Below are 22,349 nucleotides of genomic sequence, written 5' to 3' on the forward strand. Positions count from 1 at the left end.
TTGCTTTAACTTCCACTGTTCCTGATGACTGCCATTTCTTAATTACATTAAGAACAGAGGATATTGACATCTGAAAACGCTTTGCTATCTTCTTATAGCCTTCTCCAGCTTTGTGAGAGTCAACTATTTTCAGTTTCAGTTTTCTAGACAACTGCTTAGAAGAACCCATGGTGCTGATTGTTGGGGCAAGGTCAGATGAGTCTGGGCATTTAAAACCTTTGAGATTGACATCACCTGGTCTTCCCAGACGATGATTGAGAACAATCCATGACACTGGCAGGTCTCAGCTTGGCAAAGGGGGCAGTGCATGCTATAAATTCTGCAGGGGGCCCAAACTTTTGCAGACGCCATTTTTATGTTTTCTGTTATTTTGAAAGTGTAAATGATGGAAATAAAATCTAACTTTTGTTGACATATTATAAGAATGTCTAATCTGTAATTTGATGCCTTTTGGAGATTTTTCCATCTTTCCTTGGCTTCTTTATGCACATTAATACAAATGTTTAGCTGGGGTGCCCAAACTTTCGATCCCCACTGTATATGCTAATATTAGGTTTCAATGGACAAGGGGTCTTCAAATGTTTCTGAACTTTTTCTTGATAAAAAAAGAACAGAAACTTTTAGAAGAATTTAAACTACACTTTTTTTATAATGATTTTTTTTTCAGATCAATTGATAAATGATAACTAGTCAAAGTCCAGCTGCTGTCTATGGCACCAAGATGTATATAGTGTGTCCCAAAAGTCTCCATACATAGCAAAAATGAACAAAGCTCCTATTATATTTTATATTATTTTTTATATTTAAACATCCTACAGGACAACATAATTCCTCCTCTCTTACATGAAGATGGAGAGTATGTAACTTATTTTCAACACGAGGGGGCACCACCTCATTATGGTATCAGAATATGACATTGGTTGGATCAACAATTTCCATGTTTGTGGCATGGCCTGCAGGATCTCCTGATCTTTCTCCCGATCGACTTTTACTCGTGGGGCCACTTAAAATCTGTGGTGTTCGAGGAAAAGATTAGAAATGTGGATGATTTAAAGGAACGCAATGGAAATGCAATTACTTGCATAACAACAAAGGTATCTTGGAACGTGTTCGCCATGACTGGGGGAGAAGACTTTGTGTGGAGGAAGAGGTGGACAACGTGTAGAGAATCAATTTGTGAAAATTGTGTAAACTTTTGTAATGAATATTTTGTAAATAAAAGGTACATTTAGCTACAATTTACCATTTTCTCTATTTATGGTGATGTTTGGGACACCCTTTAGCTGTTTTAGACCAATCAACCCACTCTTCTTCCATCAGCCCCAGAGATTCCATTAGTTTTACAGAAAAGTCTCTTTCCTTTTAGGAAGAGAGGTACCGCCCTCCAGCCTATGACCAATAGAAGACATGTAGCTGTGAGTCCAATGATGGAATGATTTCTGTGGTCAATCACCATAATCAGTAAGGGGTAGAGGAAGAAATGTATATCTAATTGATCATGAAGCAGAAGTTCTGATCCAAGGTGTTGTCCAGTAGGCCTTTGTGATGTTTGAACACTTGAATACTTTCTCACATGGCACTATCACCATCTCTACAGTTTTCATGCAGTGCATTTTGTAGGCATGTATCACCAGTCATCTCCACAGAAAGCCCAACAAAGCTGCGGCCATGGGAGTTTGAATGTAGCCTATCTACGGCTTGCCCCACACACCCTAACAAAACCATCCCATACTCCCAATACAGCATAAAGGGGCTCAGTGAAGGTGGCAGTGAAGGTGTGGAGGTGTCTTATTGCATCACACGCGGCGTAGAAGGAAATCTGTCCACCCTCGTAATCCAGAAAGATCCTGACTCTATCAATGGAGGCATTGCCAGGAAGGTTTATCACCTTACGGTTATGTACCACTGAATACTCATTTTTATTCCTGAAGAATCCCCAGGACTTATTATTTCTTCCAATCCATGACTGATCCGTTCCCTTCCTCTCCATACTGGGGTAACACATGCCAACCCTCCAGTTAATTGATCCCCTGACATCCACTTCCCAATAATGTCTCCCCGAGGTAAACCTTTGGCTGCTCAACACATGAAAAACCGACTGAAACTTCACTGGTGTTTCTGGACGTTTCTGGCTTAGATTCGATAGGGAAGCGGTTTTCTTGTCAAAAGATATATGTAAATTATTATGAGCTGTGCTTACATCCAGTAATATGTTTGAAGCTTCCTGTACATAGAAGCGTCCATTTATCCCTTTTATGGTATCCATTAATGTGTTGGATATGTGGTAAATCCAAGACACATCCAGAACCCCTCCATCGTGGAGCTGTGTGTCATGTCTCTCTCGTTCCTCATTATCTCCATCCTCAGTATCACAGAAGTCACCTGTGTTGGATCTCTGTAGGAGAGTCATTGGATCCTTCGTTTTACACAATTCCTCAATGTCAGCCATCTTCCTGGACAACTCGTCCCTCTTTATTTCCAGCTCCCCAATCAGATCCGACACAGAGACTGAGACCCGTTCTACATGCCCAGAAATCTCACTTAGGATTTTCTTCTCCAGGTCATCCAGCCGTCTCTTGAGGTCTCTAAACAGGACGGTGATTCTCTCTGTGTCCCCAGCCGCTTTTCCTCGTACTTTTCTCCTGTGCTCCTGCAGACTCTGGACTCTTTTCTCGGTCTCTTCTCTTTTTGTAGCCAGTTTCTGAAGAACATTTCTTAGCCAAATCTTCTTTGTTTCAAAGGCCTCATCCAGTGGCTCCATCTGGTGACCTTTGTGCTCCCCAATCAGACAATACACACAGACACAGGTAGAGTCTTCCTTGCAGTAATACTCCAGGATCTTCTTATGAAGGGAACATTTCCTATTCTCCGGGGAAATGGTGGGATCAGTTATGACGTGTTCAGGTGACTTGTTGTGGACTCTCAGATGATTACCACACAGAGAAGCTTCACACAGCAGACAGGATTTAACAGCAGATACGGAAGTATGAATACAGTACGTACAGTAGATCCCAGAATCCTTGTCTTCGGGTTGAGTAGACTGGAGATTCTCCAAAATGTTGCGCAGTGTTATGTTCCTGTGCAGTGCAGGCCGCTCCTGGAACTCCTGTCTGCACTCAGGACAGGAGTAAATTCCAGACCACCTCTGTGTGTCCAGCACACGATCAATACACTCCCGGCAGAAGTTGTGTCCACATTTCAGCATTACAGGATCCGTATAAATGCTCAGACACACGGAACATTCCAGCTCCTTCATCAGATCAGAGGACGCCATTTCTGTGAGCAGAAAAAGAGACTAAACTGAAAATCTGAAACAGAAAGAATGCAATAAGTACAGGCTTTGTAATATGGAGGTACATGAACAAATAGATAAGAAATATCATGCAGGGAAATATATCTGTCTTGGAAAAAAATAAAGGTTGAAAAAGAATTCCAGGTATGGGTATTTGTACATAGTTACATGGGTCCAGTGTTGACCAATGTAACTGTGTGTACCATACATGTGGGATCCCTCTAGAAGCTGGAGATCATTGTAGTAGGCACTGATACCCCACTGATCTCCACCAGCTTCTTGGCCTGTAGGTTCCCTGCTGCAATATGAACACAGAAGGTTGTCTGCTCAGCACCGGGACATTTACACATCGCTTAGAATTTACTGAATACTGTAAACATAACTAAACCTGAAATTCATCCTTAAAAAAAGGTTACAATCCACCCTATTGACAGTCTTCATTGTGAGGGGTCTGTCCCGTGAAAGAGACGTCCATGGAATAATCCCTGGCAGCCAAGCAGTGTAGCCTAAACCTCGCAGAGTACATGAGACAGTCAACGACCTCATTATTTGAACTGATGTCTGCGCAGTGCAGCTGCTATGTGGACTGTTATGTTGGGTTCATGGGGACAATTCTGCAATACCAATTCTGGTATTCTCAGTTTCTATTCCTTCTATTGGCCTTCAAGCCAAAGAATAAATATACTTTAGAGGCACTTATTGCAATGCAACCTGAGGATTATTTCCTCCAGACCTGACCTCTGCTGTCTCATCATGACTTACCCCTGACCTGACCTCTGCTGTCTCTGCATGACTTACCCCTGACCTGACCTCTACTGTCTCTGCATGGCTTACCCCTGACCTGACCTGACCTCTGCTGTCTCTGCATGACTTACTCCTGACCTGGCCTCTGCTGTCTCTGCATGGCTTACTCCTGACCTGGCCTCTGCTGTCTCTGCATGGCTTACTCCTGACCTGACCACTGCTGTCTCTGCATGGCTTACTCCTGACCTGACCACTGCTGTCTCTGCATGGCTTACTCCTGACCTGACCTCTGCTGTCTCTGCATGGCTTACTCCTGACCTGACCTCTACTGTCTCTGCATGGCTTACTCCTGACCTGGCCTCTGCTGTCTCTGCATGGCTTACTCCTGACCTGGCCTCTGCTGTCTCTGCATGGCTTACTCCTGACCTGGCCTCTGCTGTCTCTGCATGGCTTACTCCTGACCTCTGCTGTCTCTGCATTACTTCTGACCTGACCTCTGCTGTCTCTGCATGGCTTACTCCTGACCTGGCCTCTGCTGTCTCTGCATTACTTCTGACCTGACCTCTGCTGTCTCTGCATGGCTTACGCCTGACCTGACCTCTGCTGTCTTTGCATGTCTTACTCCTGACCTGACCTCTGCTGTCTCTGCATGGCTTACTCCTGACCTGACCTCTGCTGTCTCTGCATGGCTTACTCCTGACCTGACCTCTGCGATACTTACTCCTGACCTGACCTCTGCGGTCTCTGCATGACTTACCCCTGACCTGACCTCTGCGGTCTCTGCATGACTTACCCCTGACCTGACCTCTGCTGTCTCTGCATGGCTTACCCCTGACCTGACCTCTGCTGTCTCTGCATGACTTACTTCTGACCTGACCTCTGCTGTCTCTGCATGGCTTACTCCTGACCTCTGCTGTCTCTGCATGGCTTACTCCTGACCCGACCTCTGCTGTCTCTGCATGGCTTACCCCTGACCTGACCTCTGCTGTCTCTGCATGGCTTACTCCTGACCCGACCTCTGCTGTCTCTGCATGGCTTACTCCTGACCTGGCCTCTACTGTCTCTGCATGGCTTACTCCTGACCTGACCTCTGCTGTCTCTGCATGGCTTACTCCTGACCTGACCTCTGCTGTCTCTGCATGACTTACTCCTGACCCGACCTCTGCTGTCTCTGCATGGCTTACTCCTGACCTGGCCTCTACTGTCTCTGCATGGCTTACTCCTGACCTGACCTCTGCTGTCTCTGCATGGCTTACTCCTGACCTGACCTCTGCTGTCTCTGCATGACTTACTCCTGACCTGGCCTCTGCTGTCTCTGCATGGCTTACTCCTGACCTGGCCTCTGCTGTGTCTGCATGGCTTACTCCTGACCTGGCCTCTGCTGTCTCTGCATGGCTTACGCCTGACCTGACCTCTGCTGTCTCTGCATGGCTTACGCCTGACCTGACCTCTGCTGTCTCTGCATGGCTTACTCCTGACCTGACCTCTGCTGTCTCTGCATGGCTTACTCCTGACCTGACCTCTGCTGTCTCTGCATGGCTTACCCCTGACCTGACCTCTGCTGTCTCTGCATGGCTTACTCCTGACCTGACCTCTGCTGTCTCTGCATGGCTTACCCCTGACCTGACCTCTGCTGTCTTTGCATGTCTTACTCCTGACCTGACCTCTGCTGTCTCTGCATGGCTTACTCCTGACCTGACCTCTGCTGTCTCTGCATAGCTTACTCCTAACCTGACCTCTGCTGTTTCTGCATAGCTTACTCCTGACCTGAACTCTGCGATACTTACTCCTGACCTGACCTGATCCCTCCTCTCTCTGCGTTACTTACTCCTGACCTGACCTGATCCCTCCTCTCTCTGTGTTACTTACTCCTGACCTGACCTGATCCCTCCTCTCTCTGCGTTACTTACTCCTGACCTGACCTGATCCCTCCTCTCTCTGCGTTACTTACTCCTGACCTGTCCTCTGCTCAATCTTCATACTCACAGTTTAAGCCAACAACAGTGTTCCTGATTCCCACCACACCAGTCCCGGTGTCATCAAAGCAATAGTTTTCCTGATTGCTAGCCACACCAGTCCCAGTGTCACCAGACCAGTGCAGCCAGCGACAGTGTTCCTGATTGCCACCACACCAGGGTCAGTGTCACCAGACCAATGTTAGTGAGCAACAGTGTCCGTGATCACCGCCATGTTAGTACAGTGTCACCAGAGCCAGTGAAAATACAAAACCAACCGGGGAACAGAAATTGGATTTACTAAGATCACTGAAATTGTTGGCTAAGTGGTTAGCACTTCTGCCCAGCAACACAAGGGATGTTGGTAGGGATGGGCTTGATATTTGAGTTGAACGTAAGTTTGATTCGAACATCAGATATAAGGTAAAATATACAGTAAGCGCTCATCAATAGTGGCAGCAGCTGAACATACAGGAAAACGCATATAAAGTCCCACAATTCATATATATATCTGCATTTTTATATATTTGATTCGAACATCAGCCGTTCATGTGTTCACCGTTCATGCGTTCGCCCACAGCGCCCCACAGTGCACTGCGCTCTCATAGTGAATTGTGATTGGCCAAATGCATCTAACCCCAGCTCAAGTGCAATGCTTTGGCCAATCACATCACAATTGGGTGGAGCTTGTGTTGATGTCACCACTAGCTCCGCCCAGTTGTTTACATCTGACCAGCAAATGTCAGATTGCGGCAAGTGCTCGGCAGGTACGAACGGGTTGGTAGACATCGTTTTTTGTTTTTTAAATTTGGGACGTTGCGTCAATGTGACAACGCTGGATGCCATGATTGACGATGGATTACAACGATGGAACCATTTAATTTTTTTTTAATAAAGGACTTGTACCTTTAAAAACGGTACTTTCTGAAACATTTTTTTTCGCTGATTCATGTCCCTCAGGACAGCACCTGAGTCCCCATACCTTGCATATACAGGAAGCCTTCAAAATGGGCACTTCTGAATGTAAAAGTTCGAGTCCCATAGACTTGCATTGAATTAACAGTTCACGGTCCAACATTCATTAGGTTCAAATGTTCCACCGGGTACCGAACACGGGGGGCGGGGGGAGGGGAGGTGTTCAGCCCATCACTAGTTGTTGGTTCAAATCCCAACCATGACACCACCTGCCTGGATTTTGTATGTTCTCCCTGTGTGGGTTTCCTCCGGGTACTCCATTTTCCTCCCACACTCCAAACAGGGGTGTATTTACCACAAGGCAAACAAGGCATTTCCCTAGGGTGGCATTTTGCAGGGGGGCAGCACTGCCCCTTGGAAGAAGGGACAGAAGAAGGGACACACGTGGTATGGGGACCTTGTGAGTTCCAAGAGAGGCTGTGGCTTTCATGACGGTGTATGCACAGCCCGACTCTCGTTCCTGGGGATGTCCGGAGCTGCGAAGGTGAGTGTCTTTCTCTCTCACCATTGGGGGATGTTGGCAGGTGTATGGGGGGCAGTGGTAATGGAAGGCTTGGGTGGAGGTCAGGGGTGTTCTTGGTCAATGTCAGGCTCTTTCTGCGGGGGGGGGGGGGGGGGGGGGGCACCAATTTTTGTGTTGACTAGGGCAGCAAAAACCTAAATACACCACTGACTCCAAAGACATGGTAGGATAATCAGCTCCGGTCTAGATTGTCCCTAGTATGTGTATGTATGAATGTGAGTTAGGGACCTTAGATTGTACGCCCCTCGGGGGCGGGGACTGATGTGAATGTACAACATACAGTATATGTAAAAGTGCTGCATGAATTGATGGTGCTATTCAAGTACCTGTAATAATGAAATAAATACATCGTCAGCGGGCGCTCTGCATCTGCAACACTCCAACAAAACGGGGGCCGCCCTCAGGAAAAAGGGAAATGACCGAGAGTTGAGAATCCACGCGCATACAATCCAATCAGGGCACCGAACCAAGGTCCAAGAGTCCAAGGGAATTCAATGATTAAATTAATTGGTATGGGAGCCAAGCACGCCCCCCCTTCACCAGGGCCACAAAACAGGTACAAATACAAAGGTCATCAATAAGAAGAGACTAGAATCTAAAAAAAAATGAATGTCAAAGGATATATACAGTGAAGGAAATGCGTATTTGATCCCTGGCTGATTTTGAATGTTTGCCCCTCACAAAGAAATGATCGGTCTAAAAATCCTGTACACAGTCATCTCCATCCTGTCATCTCCAGCCTGCACACAGTCATCTCCATCCTGCACACAGAGTCATCTCCACCCTGTACACAGAGTCATCTCCACCCTGTACACAGCGTCATCTCCATCCTGTAAACAGTCATCTCTATTCTGTCATCTCCATCCTGTACATAGAGTCATCTCTATCCTGTCATCTCCATCCTGTATACCACATTCAGACTCTATCTAACCACACCCCCTTAGTTAGTGTAATTTACACACACTTTGATTTTTCTTGCTTCTTGTAGAACATCACATCCTCCGGTGAGGGGGGGGGCAGTCGCTGATCTTGCCCAGGGCTCATACCAGTCTAGCAGCGGCCCCTGCCGGGGGGATTGGCGAGTTCCCCGTGCATGCTTGCGATCGGGAGCTTTCCGACTGCTGCGACAGCCATTCACAGTGGTTACATGTCCCCAATGCCCGCCTCCGCCTCCTGGATTCTAGGACCCTTAAAGGGCCGGGAGGCGGTCAGCCCCAAAGGGGGTTCGATGAAGAGGAAATGAAGAGGTTAATGTGCTGATCAGAGAGACATGGAAGTGCTGGAAGGCATCGTACCTGCTGGGAACGATTCGGGAGGGCGGGTGACACCGAGAGCGAACTTCCTTCCTGGGAATCATTCATCGAAGAAAAGGCGCTGAAGTTTGAAGGGAGGAGGAGATCGGAGCACGGGACTGAGGGAGGAGTGTGCTGATGATGACTTTACTGATAGGACACTGACGGGTCCCAATGGAAGAGGAGAAGAGGAGGGAGGAGGAGTATGGAGGTGGAGGAGAGCCGTATACACATACTAATACGCAGGAGGGAGGAGGAGTACGGAGGTAGAGGAGAGCGGTATAATGTAAAGCGCTGAGCAAACTGTTGGCGCTATATAAATCCTGTATAATAATAATATACCCATGCAGGAAGCAACTGACAATTGCCTCCTGTTGCCCTTGGTAACCACTGCTTCCACTGCTCTCTCAGTCGCTAAGCTACTTTGCATGCCAGAAATTATCTGCTTTGTTACATTGTTTCTGTTTTCTTTGTAACTATTGTGTATACTTGTCTGTATGAAGTGACTTTATCCTCACAGTGCCTTAGCTGAGATCATCACCTTGCCTTACCTTGTGTCCATCCTGCTTATGGCAGAACACACCCCCCATGTGTCATTTATTAGCTCTTATTTGAACAATTGCCTAACCTCCCCCCCCCATCCAAGTATAAATTCAGTACAGTCATTGGGACGGCTGGCGAGGGGGACAGGCTGGCATTCCTTGTGCAAAGTACGCATTACGGCGCTATGTACATCGCACTTTCAACACGGCACTTTAACTAAGGCAAGTACAAACAATAGTGCTCCACCTCAAGTAGATTGCATGTGCTCTTCCCTTTCCTCCCTCTCCTCTCTCTCCTCCCTCTCTTCCCTCTCCTCCTCTTCCCTCTCCTCCTTCTCTTCCCTCTCTTCCCTCTCCTCCTTCTCTTCCCTGTCCTCCCTCTCTTCCCTCTCCTCCCTCTCCCTCTCCTCCTTCTATTCCCTCTCCTCCCTCTCCCTCTCTTCCCTCTCCTCCTTCTCTTCCCTCTCCTCCCTCTCTTCCCTGTCCTCCCCCTCTTCCCTCTCTTCCTTCTCCCTCTCCTCCTTCTATTCCCTCTCCTCCCTCCACCCTCTCTTCCCTCTCCTCCTTCTCTTCCCTCTCCTCCCTCTCTTTCTGCTCCTCCCTCTCTTCCCTTTCTTCCCTCTCTTCCCGCTCCTCCCTCTCTTCCTTCTCCTCCTCTCTCTTCCCTCTCCTCCTTCTCTTCCCTCTCCTCTTTCTCTTCCCTCTCCTCCTTCTCTTCCCTCTCCTCTTTCTCCTCCTCTCTCTTCCCTCTCCTCCCTCTCTTCCCTCTCCTCCTTCTCTTCCCTCTCCTCCCTCTCTTCCCTCTCTTTCCGCTCCTCCCTCTCTTCCCTTTCTTCCCTCTCTTCCCGCTCCTCCCTCTCTTCCCTCTCCTCCTCTCTCTTCCCTCTCCTCCTTCTCTTCCCTCTCCTCCTTCTCCTCCCTCTCCTCCTTCTCTTCCCTCTCCTCTTTCTCCTCCTCTCTCTTCCCTCTCCTCCTTCTCTTCCCACTCCTCCCTCTCTTCCCTCTCCTCCCTCTCTTCCCTCTCCTCCTTCTCTTCCCTCTCCTCCTCTCTCTTCCCTCTCCTCCTTCTCCTCCCTCTCCTCCCTCTACTCCTTCTCCTCCCTCTCCTCCTTCTCTTCCCTCTCCTCCCTCTCCTCCTTCTCTTCCCTCTCCTCCTTCTCCTCCTCTCTCTTCCCTCTCCTCCTTTTCTTCAGTCTCTTCCCTCTTTCCTTCCTTTGTTATTTCTCTTCTCTCCAGCATGCTCTTGCTAACCCTCTTTGTTGCTATAATGCTCTCTCTTCTCAAACTCTCTCTTGTTTACCCCTCCCCCCACCACACAACCTGTATATATCACCCTCACTCCTGCCCTCCCAATATCACTGCACTTATCTCCTGCTCTCTCTTGGTCCGCATAATGTCACCGTTACAAAATCACTGCGGCATCTTCCTTCATATAAATCTCGCTCCCACCTCACCTCCCTCACCCTCCTATTACTACTAACTTCTGGAGACATTGTCCCAAACCCTGGCCCTCCACCACCAAACTCCAACCCACAGAAGCAGAAGCCTCCCCTCTCTAGCCGCAGCCGCAAACCCTCACTCTCTCATCTCAATCCCCCTGCTTCCCTCCTATGTGCCCTCTGGAATGCTCGCTCAGCCTCTAACAAACTCTCTACTATCAATGACCTCTTCCTCTCCCACTCCCTCAACCTTCTTGCTATTACTGAAACCTGGCTCCAGGATTCCGACTCTGTCTCCTCAGCTGCACTCTCCTATGGTGGCCTCCTCTGGACTCACTTGCCTAGACCCAGTGGCCAAAAAGGGGGTGGAGTCAGACTTCTTTCCCCACAAAGCACGTTCCAGGTTCTTCCTGCCCCTCTCTCTCTGTCCCTCCGCTCTTTCGAAGTGCACTGTATTTGTCTCTTTTCCCTGTTTGTCTGAGGATCACTGTCATCTACCAGCCCCCGGGCCCAGTTTCACGCTTTCTGGATGACCTTTCAGCTACCATACTTTCTCTCCACTGAGGTGCCCGCCATCATCCTCGGTGACTTTAACATCCCAGTCAATGCTCACACCCCTGCCACCTCTCAACTACTCAACCTAACTGCCTCCTTTAACCTAACACAATGGTCACAACCCACCACCCACTCCAATGGCAACACCCTTGACCTTGTATTCACCCACCTCTGCACTCCCTGTAATCTCTCTAACACCCCTTTCCTCTCTCTGATCACAACTTTATCAGCTTCACACTCTCCCTGCCTCCTACCTCCCATGTCTCCTACCTCCCTGCCTCCTACCTCCCATGCCTCCTACCTTCCATGCCTCCAACCAGCAAACCGTCACCTGTAGAAATCTCCACCACCTCAGCCCTGACCTTCTCCACTCCGCTACTGAGCGCCTCTATGATGAAATTGCACCCCTGTCCTGCACATTGCTGGCCACATCTGCCTACAACAACTATCTATCATCCTCCCTGGATGCTCTTGCACCTTTTTCTACAAGCAGACCCAGGCCTCGCCTGTCACAACCCTGGTAAACCAATGACACCAGAAGTCTCGAGACGCAGCCGCACTCTTGAGCGAGCATGGCATAAAAATAAATCCCTGGAAAACTTCACCCTCTACAAATCCGCTCTTCTCAAATACAACTCCAGCCTCCACGCTGCTAAGCAAACCTACTATAACACTCTCATCAAGACCCTCATCCAATCCTCATCAACTCTTCTCTACTCTTAATTCCTTACTCCACCCCCACTGCCTCAACCCACCAACTTACTTACTGCACAGGATTTTGCTAGTCACTTCAAGAAGAAGATCGACACAATTCGTAATGAGATCTCCAGTGTCAAGCTTCCACCTCTAACCAACATACCAGGCCCAACACCAAACTCAACACTCTCCTCCTTCGACCCTCTTACCACCAAGGAAGTTACTGAACTCCTTTCCAAGGCCCACTTCACCACCTGTCCCCTGGATCCTGTCCCCTCACGACTGTTGCAGCCTCCTTCCTGCTCTATCCTAAACTCTCTAACGCACATCTTCAACCTCTCACTCTCCATGGGCACCTTTCCCTCCCCACTCAAACATGCACTGGTTACCCCCATCCTCAAAAAACCCTCGCTGGACCCCACCTGTTTGAATAACTTAAGACCCATCTCCCTGCTCCCGTTTGCCTCCAAGCTTCTCGAATGCCTTGTTCACAACCGTATGAACTGCTACCTCACCGACAACAACCTTCTTCATCCCCGACAGTCTGGCTTCCGCCCACAACATTCCACTGAAACTGCCCGACTAAAACTCACTAATGACCTACTGACTGCTAAAACCAACGGCCATTACTCCATACTCATCCCAACCAACGGCCATTACTCTATACTCATCCCAACCAATGGCCATTACGCCATACTCATACTCCTTGACCTTTCTGCTGCCTTTGACGCAGTCAACCACCCGCTCCTCCTCAGTAAACTCCACTCCATCAGCCTCCGTGACTCTGCTCTCTCCTGGTTCTCCTCTTACCTTTCTCAGTGCACTTTCAGTGTCACATACAACTCCTCCTCCTCCTCTCCACTGCCTCTTTGGGTTCCCCAAGGTTCTGTTCTTGGGCTCCTCCTTTTCTCTCTCTATACCTCCTCCCTGGGCCAACTGATAACCACCCATGGCTTCCAATACCACCTCTATGCTGATGACACCCAAGTTTATCTCTCCACTCACCAGCTCACCCCCTCAATCTCCTCTCGTATCACAAATCTACTAAGTGACATATCAGTATGGATGTCACATCACTACCTTAAACGCAATCTTTCAAAAACTGAGCTTGTAATATTTCCTCCTCCCCGATCACCCACTCATGACTTTACCATTAAGATCAACAGCGCTACCATTGGTCCTTCCCCTCATGCCAGGGTGCTAGGCATAATCCTAGACTCCGACCTCTCCTTTGGGCCCCACATCCACTCACTGGCTAAATCCTGCCGCCTCAACCTCCGGAACATTTCTAAAATCCGCCCCTTCCTGACCAATGAGACCACAAAACAACTTATCCACTCCTTGGTTATATCCCGCCTCGATTACTGCAACTCCCTCCTCACTGGTCTACCGTTACACAGGACACTCCCCCTTCGGTCTATTATGAATGCTGCCGCTAGACTCGTACACCTTACCAACCAATCGGTGACTGCTGCTAGACTCGTACACCTTACCAACCAATCGGTGACTGCTGCTAGACTCGTACACCTTACCAACCGATCAGCAACTGCTTCCCCTCTCTGCCAATCCCTCCACTGGCCTCCACTTAGTGTCCTCCACCCCTCTCTGCCAATCCCTCCACTGGCCTCCACTCAGTGTCCTCCACCCCTCTCTGCCAATCCCTCCACTGGCCTCCATTCAGTGTTTTCCACCCCTCTCTGCCAATCCCTCCACTGGCCCCCACTCAGTGTCCTCCACCCCTCTCTGCCAATCCCTCCACTGGCCTCCGCTCAGTGTCCTCCACCCCTCTCTGCCAATCCATTCACTGAACTCCGCTCAGTGTCCTCCACCCCTCTCTGCCAATCCCTCCACTGGCCTCCACTCAGTGTGCTCCACCCCACTCTACCAATCCCTTCACTGGCTTCCACTAACCCAACGTATAAAATTAAAAATACTAACCACAGCTTACAAAGCCATCCACAACACTGCCCCTAGCTATGTCGCCAACCTCATCCACAGATACTGCCCAAATTACCCATTCCGCTCCTCCCATGATATCTTCCTCTCTAGCTCCCTCATCACCTCCTCCCAAGCTCGCCTCCAGGACTTCTCCAGAGCCTCTCCCATTCTCTGGAACTCCCTACCACAGCATGTCCGGTCAGCCCCCACCCTGTCTGCCTTTAGGCAATCTTTGAAAACTTACTTCTTCAGGGAAGCCTACCCCACTTCCACCTAAGAACTGTGCTTGAATCACCTCCACCAGATCATCCCCCACAGCTATCACCTTTTGTATCACCTCCCCCTTCCTTTAGATTGTAAGCTCCACGAGCCAGGCCCTCCTATTCCTTCTGTACTGCAATGTATTGCAATTGTACTGTCTCCCTTATATTGTACAGCGCTGCGCAAACTGTTGGCGCTATATAAATCCTGTATAATAATAATAATAATAATGGAGGGAGGAGGAGTACGGAGGTGGGGGAGAGCCGTATACACATACTAATAAAAGCCCAACCCCTGAAAAACAACCCCACACCATAATCCCCCCTCCACCAAACTTTAAACTCAGCACAATGCAGTCAGGCAAGTACACGTCCATCAGATTGCCAGACAGAGAAGCGTAATTGGTCACTCCAGAGAACAAGCCTCCACTGCTCTAGAGTCCAGTGGCGGCGCGCTTTACACCACGGCATCCGACGCTTTGCATTGCACTTGGTGATGGAAGGCTTGGATGCAGCTGCTCGGCCATGGAAACCCATTCCATGAAGCTCTCTATGCACTGTTATTGGGTTCATCTGAAGGCCACACCAAGTTTGGAGGTCTTTAGCTATTGACTCTGCAGACAGTTGGCGACTTCTGCGCACTGTGCGCTTCAGCATGCGCTGACCCCGCCCTGTCATGTGACGTGGTCTACCACTTGATGGCTGAGTTGCTGTTGTTCCCAGTTGGTTCCACTTTGTTATAATCCCACTAACAGTAGCCAGGAAATGTCACGGATGGACTTATTGCCCAGGTGGCCACCTATCACGGGACCACGCTTGGAGTCACTGAGCTCCTGAGAGCGACAAATTCTTTCACCAATGTTTGTAGAAGCAGTCTGCATGCCTAGGGGCTTGATGGTATACACCTGTGTCCATGGAGGGGATTGGAACATCTGATTCACATGGTTTGCAGGGGCGGGGACTATACTTGGGGCAATATTATTATTATTATTATACAGTATTTATAAAGCGCCAATAGTTCGCTCAGCGCTGTACATTACAAAGGGGACAGAACATGTGACAGAACAATACCAATACAATGTGATACACGAGGGGTTCGAGGGCCCTGCTCTTTCGAGCTTACAATCTATAGTGGACACTGCCACATGTAGCAAGCTTTCAAGCTCTTTATCCTTGTCTTGGGAGATCTTCAGGGCAGCTGGGGGGCAGACAGGGTTCAATGAGTTGATGCGATCCTAAATGTTTCTTGCTCAATACTTTGTCATATTCAGACATGTCAGATGATGTTTGCTACAAATAACAAAGTAACTATTTATCCAGATACGTCTGGGAGTGCAGTGAGGGACTCAATGGAGGACTGTAGTAGTGGATCATTGAAGGGGTGTAGTAGTGGGCTCATTGGAGGGGTGTAGTAGTGGCTCATTGGAGGGGAGTAGTAGTGGGCTGATTGGAGGGGTGTAGTAGTGGGCTGATTGGAGGGGAATAGTAGTGGGCTCATTGTAGGGGAGTAGTAGTGGGCTCATTGGAGGGGAGTAGTAGTGGGCTCATTGGAGGGGAGTAGTAGTGGGCTCATTGGAGGGGAGTAGTAGTGGGCTCATTGGAGGGGTGTAGTAGTGGGCTCATTGGAGGGGTGTAGTAGTCAGCTCATTGGAGGGGAGTAGTATTGGACTCATTGGAGGGGTGTAGTAGTGGGCTCATTGGAGGGGAGTAGTAGTGGGCGATTGGAGGGGAGTAATAGTGGGCTCATTGGAGGGGAGTAGTAGTGGGCTCATTGGAGGGGTGTACTGTAGTAGTGGGCTCATTGGAGGGGTGTAGTAGTGGGCTCATTGGAGGGGAGTAGTAGTGGGCTCATTGGAGGGGTGTAGTAGTGGGCTCATTGGAGGGGAGTAGTAGTAGGCTCATTGGAGGGGTGTAGTAGTGGGCTCATTGGAGGGGTGTAGTAGTGGCAGATTGGAGCCTGCCTGTACCCAGCACACAGGACGTACAGTCCACCTGTAGAATCCTCCTATGTGCTACTAGTGTTTCTACTGCAATGCTGAATGGATCCTCCTGAGCCAGCCTGGAGCCCAGCCCCCCAAGACATAGGGGACCCCTTCAGGCCCTGACAGCCTCCTCAGCACTCCATCTTCCACCTGACTTACCTGAGTCTCCCTAATTTAAACCTGGGATTGGTTAGACTCCTACAAACATGCAGATTTAGGTCTCTACCCCCTCCAGGCACTGGCTTCTGGAAGCTTCCATGGACTTCCAGTCCCAACCTGCTGAGTCACCCAGCCTGATCTGCAGTAACCCGCCCTAATTACAGACTCATGCAGTTACCATGAGACATACCATAATAAATGTGCCTACATGAACACTAGTAGCACACAGGATCATCGACTGGGAGCAAAGAGGACAGAGTGAGTCCATCAGCACACCCAGGGATTCACAAGGGGAGGGACTGTCACATGTAGGAAGCTTCCAAAGGACAGAACTGTGCTGAACCCTTTATCCTTGTCCTGGGAGATCTTCAGAGCAGCCAGGAGGGCTGGTAGTGTCTGCAGGCTGTGGAGCCGGGAGCACTTCTACAGGGGAGAGGAGATACGTCTACATGTACTTGCTACAACCTGTGCTAACTGTCAGAGGGTCCTCTGATCCATAAGGGGTAGTAGCTACTGATCTGCACAGACTGACCACATTCAAGGAGAAGAACGGTCCAGGGTCTGTTTCTGTAAATAGGAAGGAAGTTGTCCCTGTGCATTGAATCAGTCAAGTTGGACATCCCATAATCCCTCTTACCCCATCAAAGTTATTTCCCCTAATAAAACAACAAAACCCAAGCTCTTGGACTGTTCACTGACTGTGGATGACAGGGTGGAAAATGCATGTTGCCTGGCTTTGCGAAGCTTAGGGGGGCCCAGAAACACAGCGGTCCTCAAAAGGGTAGAATTCCACACCTTTTTTGATTTTATATATATATATATATATATATATATATATACACACACACACACAGTACCTTAAAAAAGTATTCATACCCCTTGTAATTTTCCACATGTTGTCATGTTACAACCAAAACCGTCAATTTTTATTGGGATTTGATGTGATAGACCAACACAAAGTGGCACATAATTGTGAAGTGGAAGGAAAATGATAAATGATTTAAAAAATTTTGTACAAATAAATCTGTGAAAAGTGTGGCGGCATTTGTATTCAGCCCCCTTTACTCTGATACCCCCTAACTAAAATCTAGTGGAACCAATTGCCTTCTGAAGTCACCTAATTAGTGAATAGAGTCCCCCTGTGTGTCATGTGATCTCAGTATAAATACAGCTGTTCTGTGAAGCCCTCAGAGGTTTGTTAGAGAACATTAGTGAGTAAACAGCATCATGAAGGCCAAGGAACACACCAGACAGGTCAGGGATAAAGTTCTGGAGAAGTTTAAAGCAGGGTTAGCTTATAAAAATCTCCCAAGCTTTGCCCATCTCACGGAGCACTGTTCAATCCATCATCTGAAAATGGAAAGAGTACGGCACAACTGCCAACCTACCAAGACATGACCGTCCACCTAAACTGACCGGCCGGGCAGGGAGAGCATTCATCAGAGAAGCAGCCAAGAGGTCCATGGGAACTATGGAAGAGCTATGCAGTGAGTGCATACCTGAAAGGGGGAATGCCATCCTGTTGCGCATGGTGATTTCTTTTTGGGAATTACAAGATTTATTTGGTGGAAGAGACATTTTATGGACTTTTTATTTATTTTTCACTTATGTTGAGTGATCATTTATTTATTCACATATTTATATATTTTTTGTGATACTGAATCACTTTGAGGGTTCTTTTGTTGGTGAAAATGATATCGTCCAGGTAGGCTAGTACAGTCTTGAAACTGAAGTCTCCCAAGCACCTTTCCATTAAGCAGTGAGGGGTGCTGGGGGTGTTTCACAGCAAAAAGGGCTTGCTATTAAACTCAAACAGTCCCAGGGTGTGATAAAGGCAGTCTTTTCCTGGTCCTGGTCCTGATCTCTTACTGGGATTTGCCAGTAGCCTCTTGCCAAGTCAAGGGGGGAAAAGTATTTGGCCTGCCCTAGTGTCATCAATGATTCCTCTATGGGTAGGTGGCCCGGTGGATGCAGGCGTTCAGTTGATGGTAATCTACACAGAATTGCAGGCTTCCATCTTTCTTCCACACCAGGACCACGAGAGCAGCCCAGGGGCTGCGGCTCACTCGGATTACCCTGCTTTGCAGCATGTTGAAGAGCAAGTCCTTCACCTCGTGAAAAAAGAGGTGGTACCGCTTCCAGATTGGTGGAACGTTGCCTGTATGAACTGGGTGGTCAATAGCCTCTGTGTACCTGTAGTCCTCCACACTGGCAGCAAAGACCAAAAGGTGTTTTTCTAACAGTTATGACTGTAACTGTGCTTGACAGCAGCCAATGGCCCCCACTGCTGTGTGAGCCAATGAGGAGAGAGAGACTTGGAAGAGACACTTCTCTCATGCACATCGCTGGATTGAGATGGGGCTCAGGTAAGCATAAGGAGGGCTGGGGGAGAGCTTCCCCCAGAAGCTATTTTACCTTGATGCATAGAATGCATTAAAGTGATACGGGGCATATGGAATGTATGGGGTGTATGGGGTGTACGGGGTGTAAGGGATGTACGTGGTGTTTGGGATGTATGGGGTGTGTGGGATGTATGGGATGTACGGGGTGTATGGGATGTATGAGCTGTATGGAGTGTACAGGATGTATGGGGTGTACGGGGTGTATGGGATGTACGGGGTGTGTGGGATGTACGGGATGTGTGGGATGTACGGGGATGTATGGGGTGCACGGCATGCATGGGGATGTACGGGGTGTACAGGATGTATGGGGATGTACGGGGTGTACGGGGTGTACGGGATGTATGGGGATGTACGGGGTGCATGGGATGTACGGGATGTACGGGGTGTACGGGATGTATGGGGATGTACGGGGTGCATGGGATGTACGGGATGTATATGATGTATGGGGTGTATGGGATGTATGAGCTGTATGGGGTGTACGGGGTGTGCGGGATGTACGGGGTGTGCGGGATGTACGGGGTGTACGGGATGTATGGGATGTACGGTATGTATGGGATGTACAGGGTGTATGGTATGTACGGGATGTGCGGGATGTACGGGGTGTGCGGGATCTATGGGATGTTAGGGGTGTATGGGATGTACGGGGTGTAGGGGATGTACGGGGTGTACAGGATGTATGGGATTTACGGGGTGTATGGGGTATATGGGATGTATGGAGATGTACAGGGTGTATGGGATGTAGGGGGATGTACAGGATGTACGGGGTGTGCGGGATGTATGGGGTGTATGGGATGTACGGGGATGTACGGGATGTATGGGATGTACGGGGTGTAGGGGATGTATGGGGATGTACGGTGTGTGCAAGGTGTATGGGATGTACGGGGTGTATGCTATGTATGGGGATGTGCGGGGTGTATGGGGATGTAGGGGGTGTATGGGATGTATGGGGATGTACGGGGTGTATGGGATGTACGGATTGTATGGGATGTACGGGGTGTTTGGGATGTACGGGGTGTATGGGATGTATGGGGATGTATGGGGTGTATATGATGTATGGGGATGTACGGGGTGTATGGTATGTATGGGGTGTATGGGATGTATGGGGTGTATGGGATGTATGGGGATGTATGGAGATATACGGGGTGTATGGGATGTACGGGATGTATGGGGATGTACGGGATGTATGGGGATGTACGGGGTGTATGGGATGTATGGGGATGTATGGGATGTACGGGGTGTATGGGATGTACGGGGTGTATGGGATGTATGGGGATGTACGGGATGTACGGGATGTACGGGATGTACGGGATGTATGGGATGTACAGGGTGTATGGGGTGTATGGGATGTACGGGATGTATGGGGATGTATGAGATGTACGGGGTGTATGGGGTGTATGGGATGTACGGGGTGTATGGGATGTACGGGGTGTATGGGATGTACGGGGTGTATGGGATGTACGGGGTGTATGGGATGTATGGGGTGTATGGGATGTATGGGGATGTATGGGATGTATGGGATGTACGGGATGTATGGGATGTACGGGGTGTATGGGATGTATGGGGATGTATGGGATGTACAGGGTGTACGTGGTGTATGGGATGTACGGGGTGTATGGGATGTACGGGGTGTATGGGATGTATGGGATGTACGGGGTGTATGGGATGTATGGGGATGTATGGGATGTACAGGGTGTACGGGGTGTATGGGATGTACGGGGTGTATGGGATGTATGGGATGTACGGGGTGTATGGGATGTACGGGGTGTATGGGATGTATGGGATGTACGGGGTGTATGGGGATGTATGGGGATGTATGGGGTGTATATGATGTATGGGGATGTACGGGGTGTATGGTATGTATGGGGTGTATGGGATGTATGGGGTGTATGGGATGTATGGGGATGTATGGGGATATACGGGGTGTATGGGATGTACGGGATGTATGGGGATGTACGGGATGTATGGGGATGTACGGGGTGTATGGGATGTATGGGGATGTATGGGATGTACGGGGTGTATGGGATGTACGGGGTGTATGGGATGTATGGGGATGTACGGGATGTACGGGATGTACGGGATGTATGGGATGTACAGGGTGTATGGGGTGTATGGGATGTACGGGATGTATGGGGATGTATGAGATGTACGGGGTGTATGGGGTGTATGGGATGTACGGGGTGTATGGGATGTACGGGGTGTATGGGATGTACGGGGTGTATGGGATGTATGGGGTGTATGGGATGTATGGGGATGTATGGGATGTATGGGATGTACGGGATGTATGGGATGTACGGGGTGTATGGGATGTATGGGGATGTATGGGATGTACAGGGTGTACGTGGTGTATGGGATGTACGGGGTGTATGGGATGTACGGGGTGTATGGGATGTATGGGATGTACGGGGTGTATGGGATGTATGGGGATGTATGGGATGTACAGGGTGTACGGGGTGTATGGGATGTACGGGGTGTATGGGATGTATGGGATGTACGGGGTGTATGGGATGTACGGGGTGTATGGGATGTATGGGATGTACGGGGTGTATGGGGATGTATGGGATGTACGGGGTGTATGGGGTGTATGGGATGTATGGGATGTACAGAGTGTACGGGGTGTATGGGATGTACGGGGTGTATGGGATGTATGGGGATGTATGGGATGTACGGGGTGTATGGGGTGTATGGGATGTACGGGGTGTATGGGATATATGGGGATGTATGGGATTTAATGGCAAGCAGATATTCTGACAGGAAGCTTCAATAAACATTCATGGCGCTCCCCAGCCCCGTGTTAGTTCATTGAACACTACAAGCCCACAACCGTTAAGGCTCCCGGAACTTGTCAGCACTCATTTATAGAACTCTGTGAATGAGTGATGCATTGGTGTGGGCGGAGCCCCGCACAGCCACGCTGTGTTCAAATCTGATGCGTCGGGCGTGGCTGCAGCTATTGGAACATGGTACATGTTCCACCCTACAAACAGGTGGAACATGTAACATGTTCCCAAAGGTGAACTGATCCTCTAACTCCTACCCTCCCATGCTCTTCAGTAGGTTGAGCCCCCTCTGCTCTAACATCTATAGTCCCGGGAAGAAGACTGTCAAACTAGAGAGGCAATTCTTCTTTCTCTCCCATGATGCTGCATGTGTAGTGGACAATGGGTGGCACTGAAGAAATGTGCTGGTGTGAGGAACATGTCTCTGACCACATATCGAACATGTCTCTGACCACATATGGAACATGTCTCTGACCACATATGGAACATGTCTCTGACCACATATGGAACATGTCTCTGACCACATATCGAACATGTCTCTGACCACATATGGAACATGTCTCTGACCACATATGGAACATGTCTCTGACCACATATCGAACATGTCTCTGACCACATATGGAACATGTCTCTGACCACATATCGAACATGTCTCTGACCACATATCCACCACTGCAACATACTTCACCTGATGCTCCCACTGGACCTCCATCACTTGACATGCCAACCTGTTACCTACCTATGTGAGGGCAATTTTACCATGAAATCTGCCTGATTTTAGGCGTCTACACTTAGCGTGGCGCTGCCGCCTCTCTTCT

At 49.1% G+C, this 22,349-nt stretch overlaps 1 protein-coding gene across 1 annotated transcript; it reads right to left on the reverse strand.

The window, feature by feature from the left end:
- Positions 1-573: 573 nt before the first annotated feature.
- Positions 574-3,274, reverse strand: LOC149433989 (E3 ubiquitin/ISG15 ligase TRIM25-like). The gene has a single exon (XM_089664258.1). It carries the CDS (start codon positions 3,272-3,274, stop codon positions 1,688-1,690), a length of 1,587 nt encoding a protein of 528 aa, XP_089520384.1. The 3' UTR covers positions 574-1,687.
- Positions 3,275-22,349: the final 19,075 nt, after the last annotated feature.

The sequence above is a fragment of the Staurois parvus genome, unplaced genomic scaffold (assembly GCF_062004578.1).
Source record: "Staurois parvus isolate SC_StPar_1 unplaced genomic scaffold, SC_StPar_1.0 ptg001869l, whole genome shotgun sequence".
Lineage (NCBI taxonomy): Eukaryota > Metazoa > Chordata > Amphibia > Anura > Ranidae > Staurois > Staurois parvus.

Excerpts from the sequence above, each read along its gene's own strand:
- LOC149433989 (XM_089664258.1), bottom strand. The coding sequence starts at position 3,274 with ATGGCGTCCTCTGATCTGATGAAGGAGCTGGAATGTTCCGTGTGTCTG.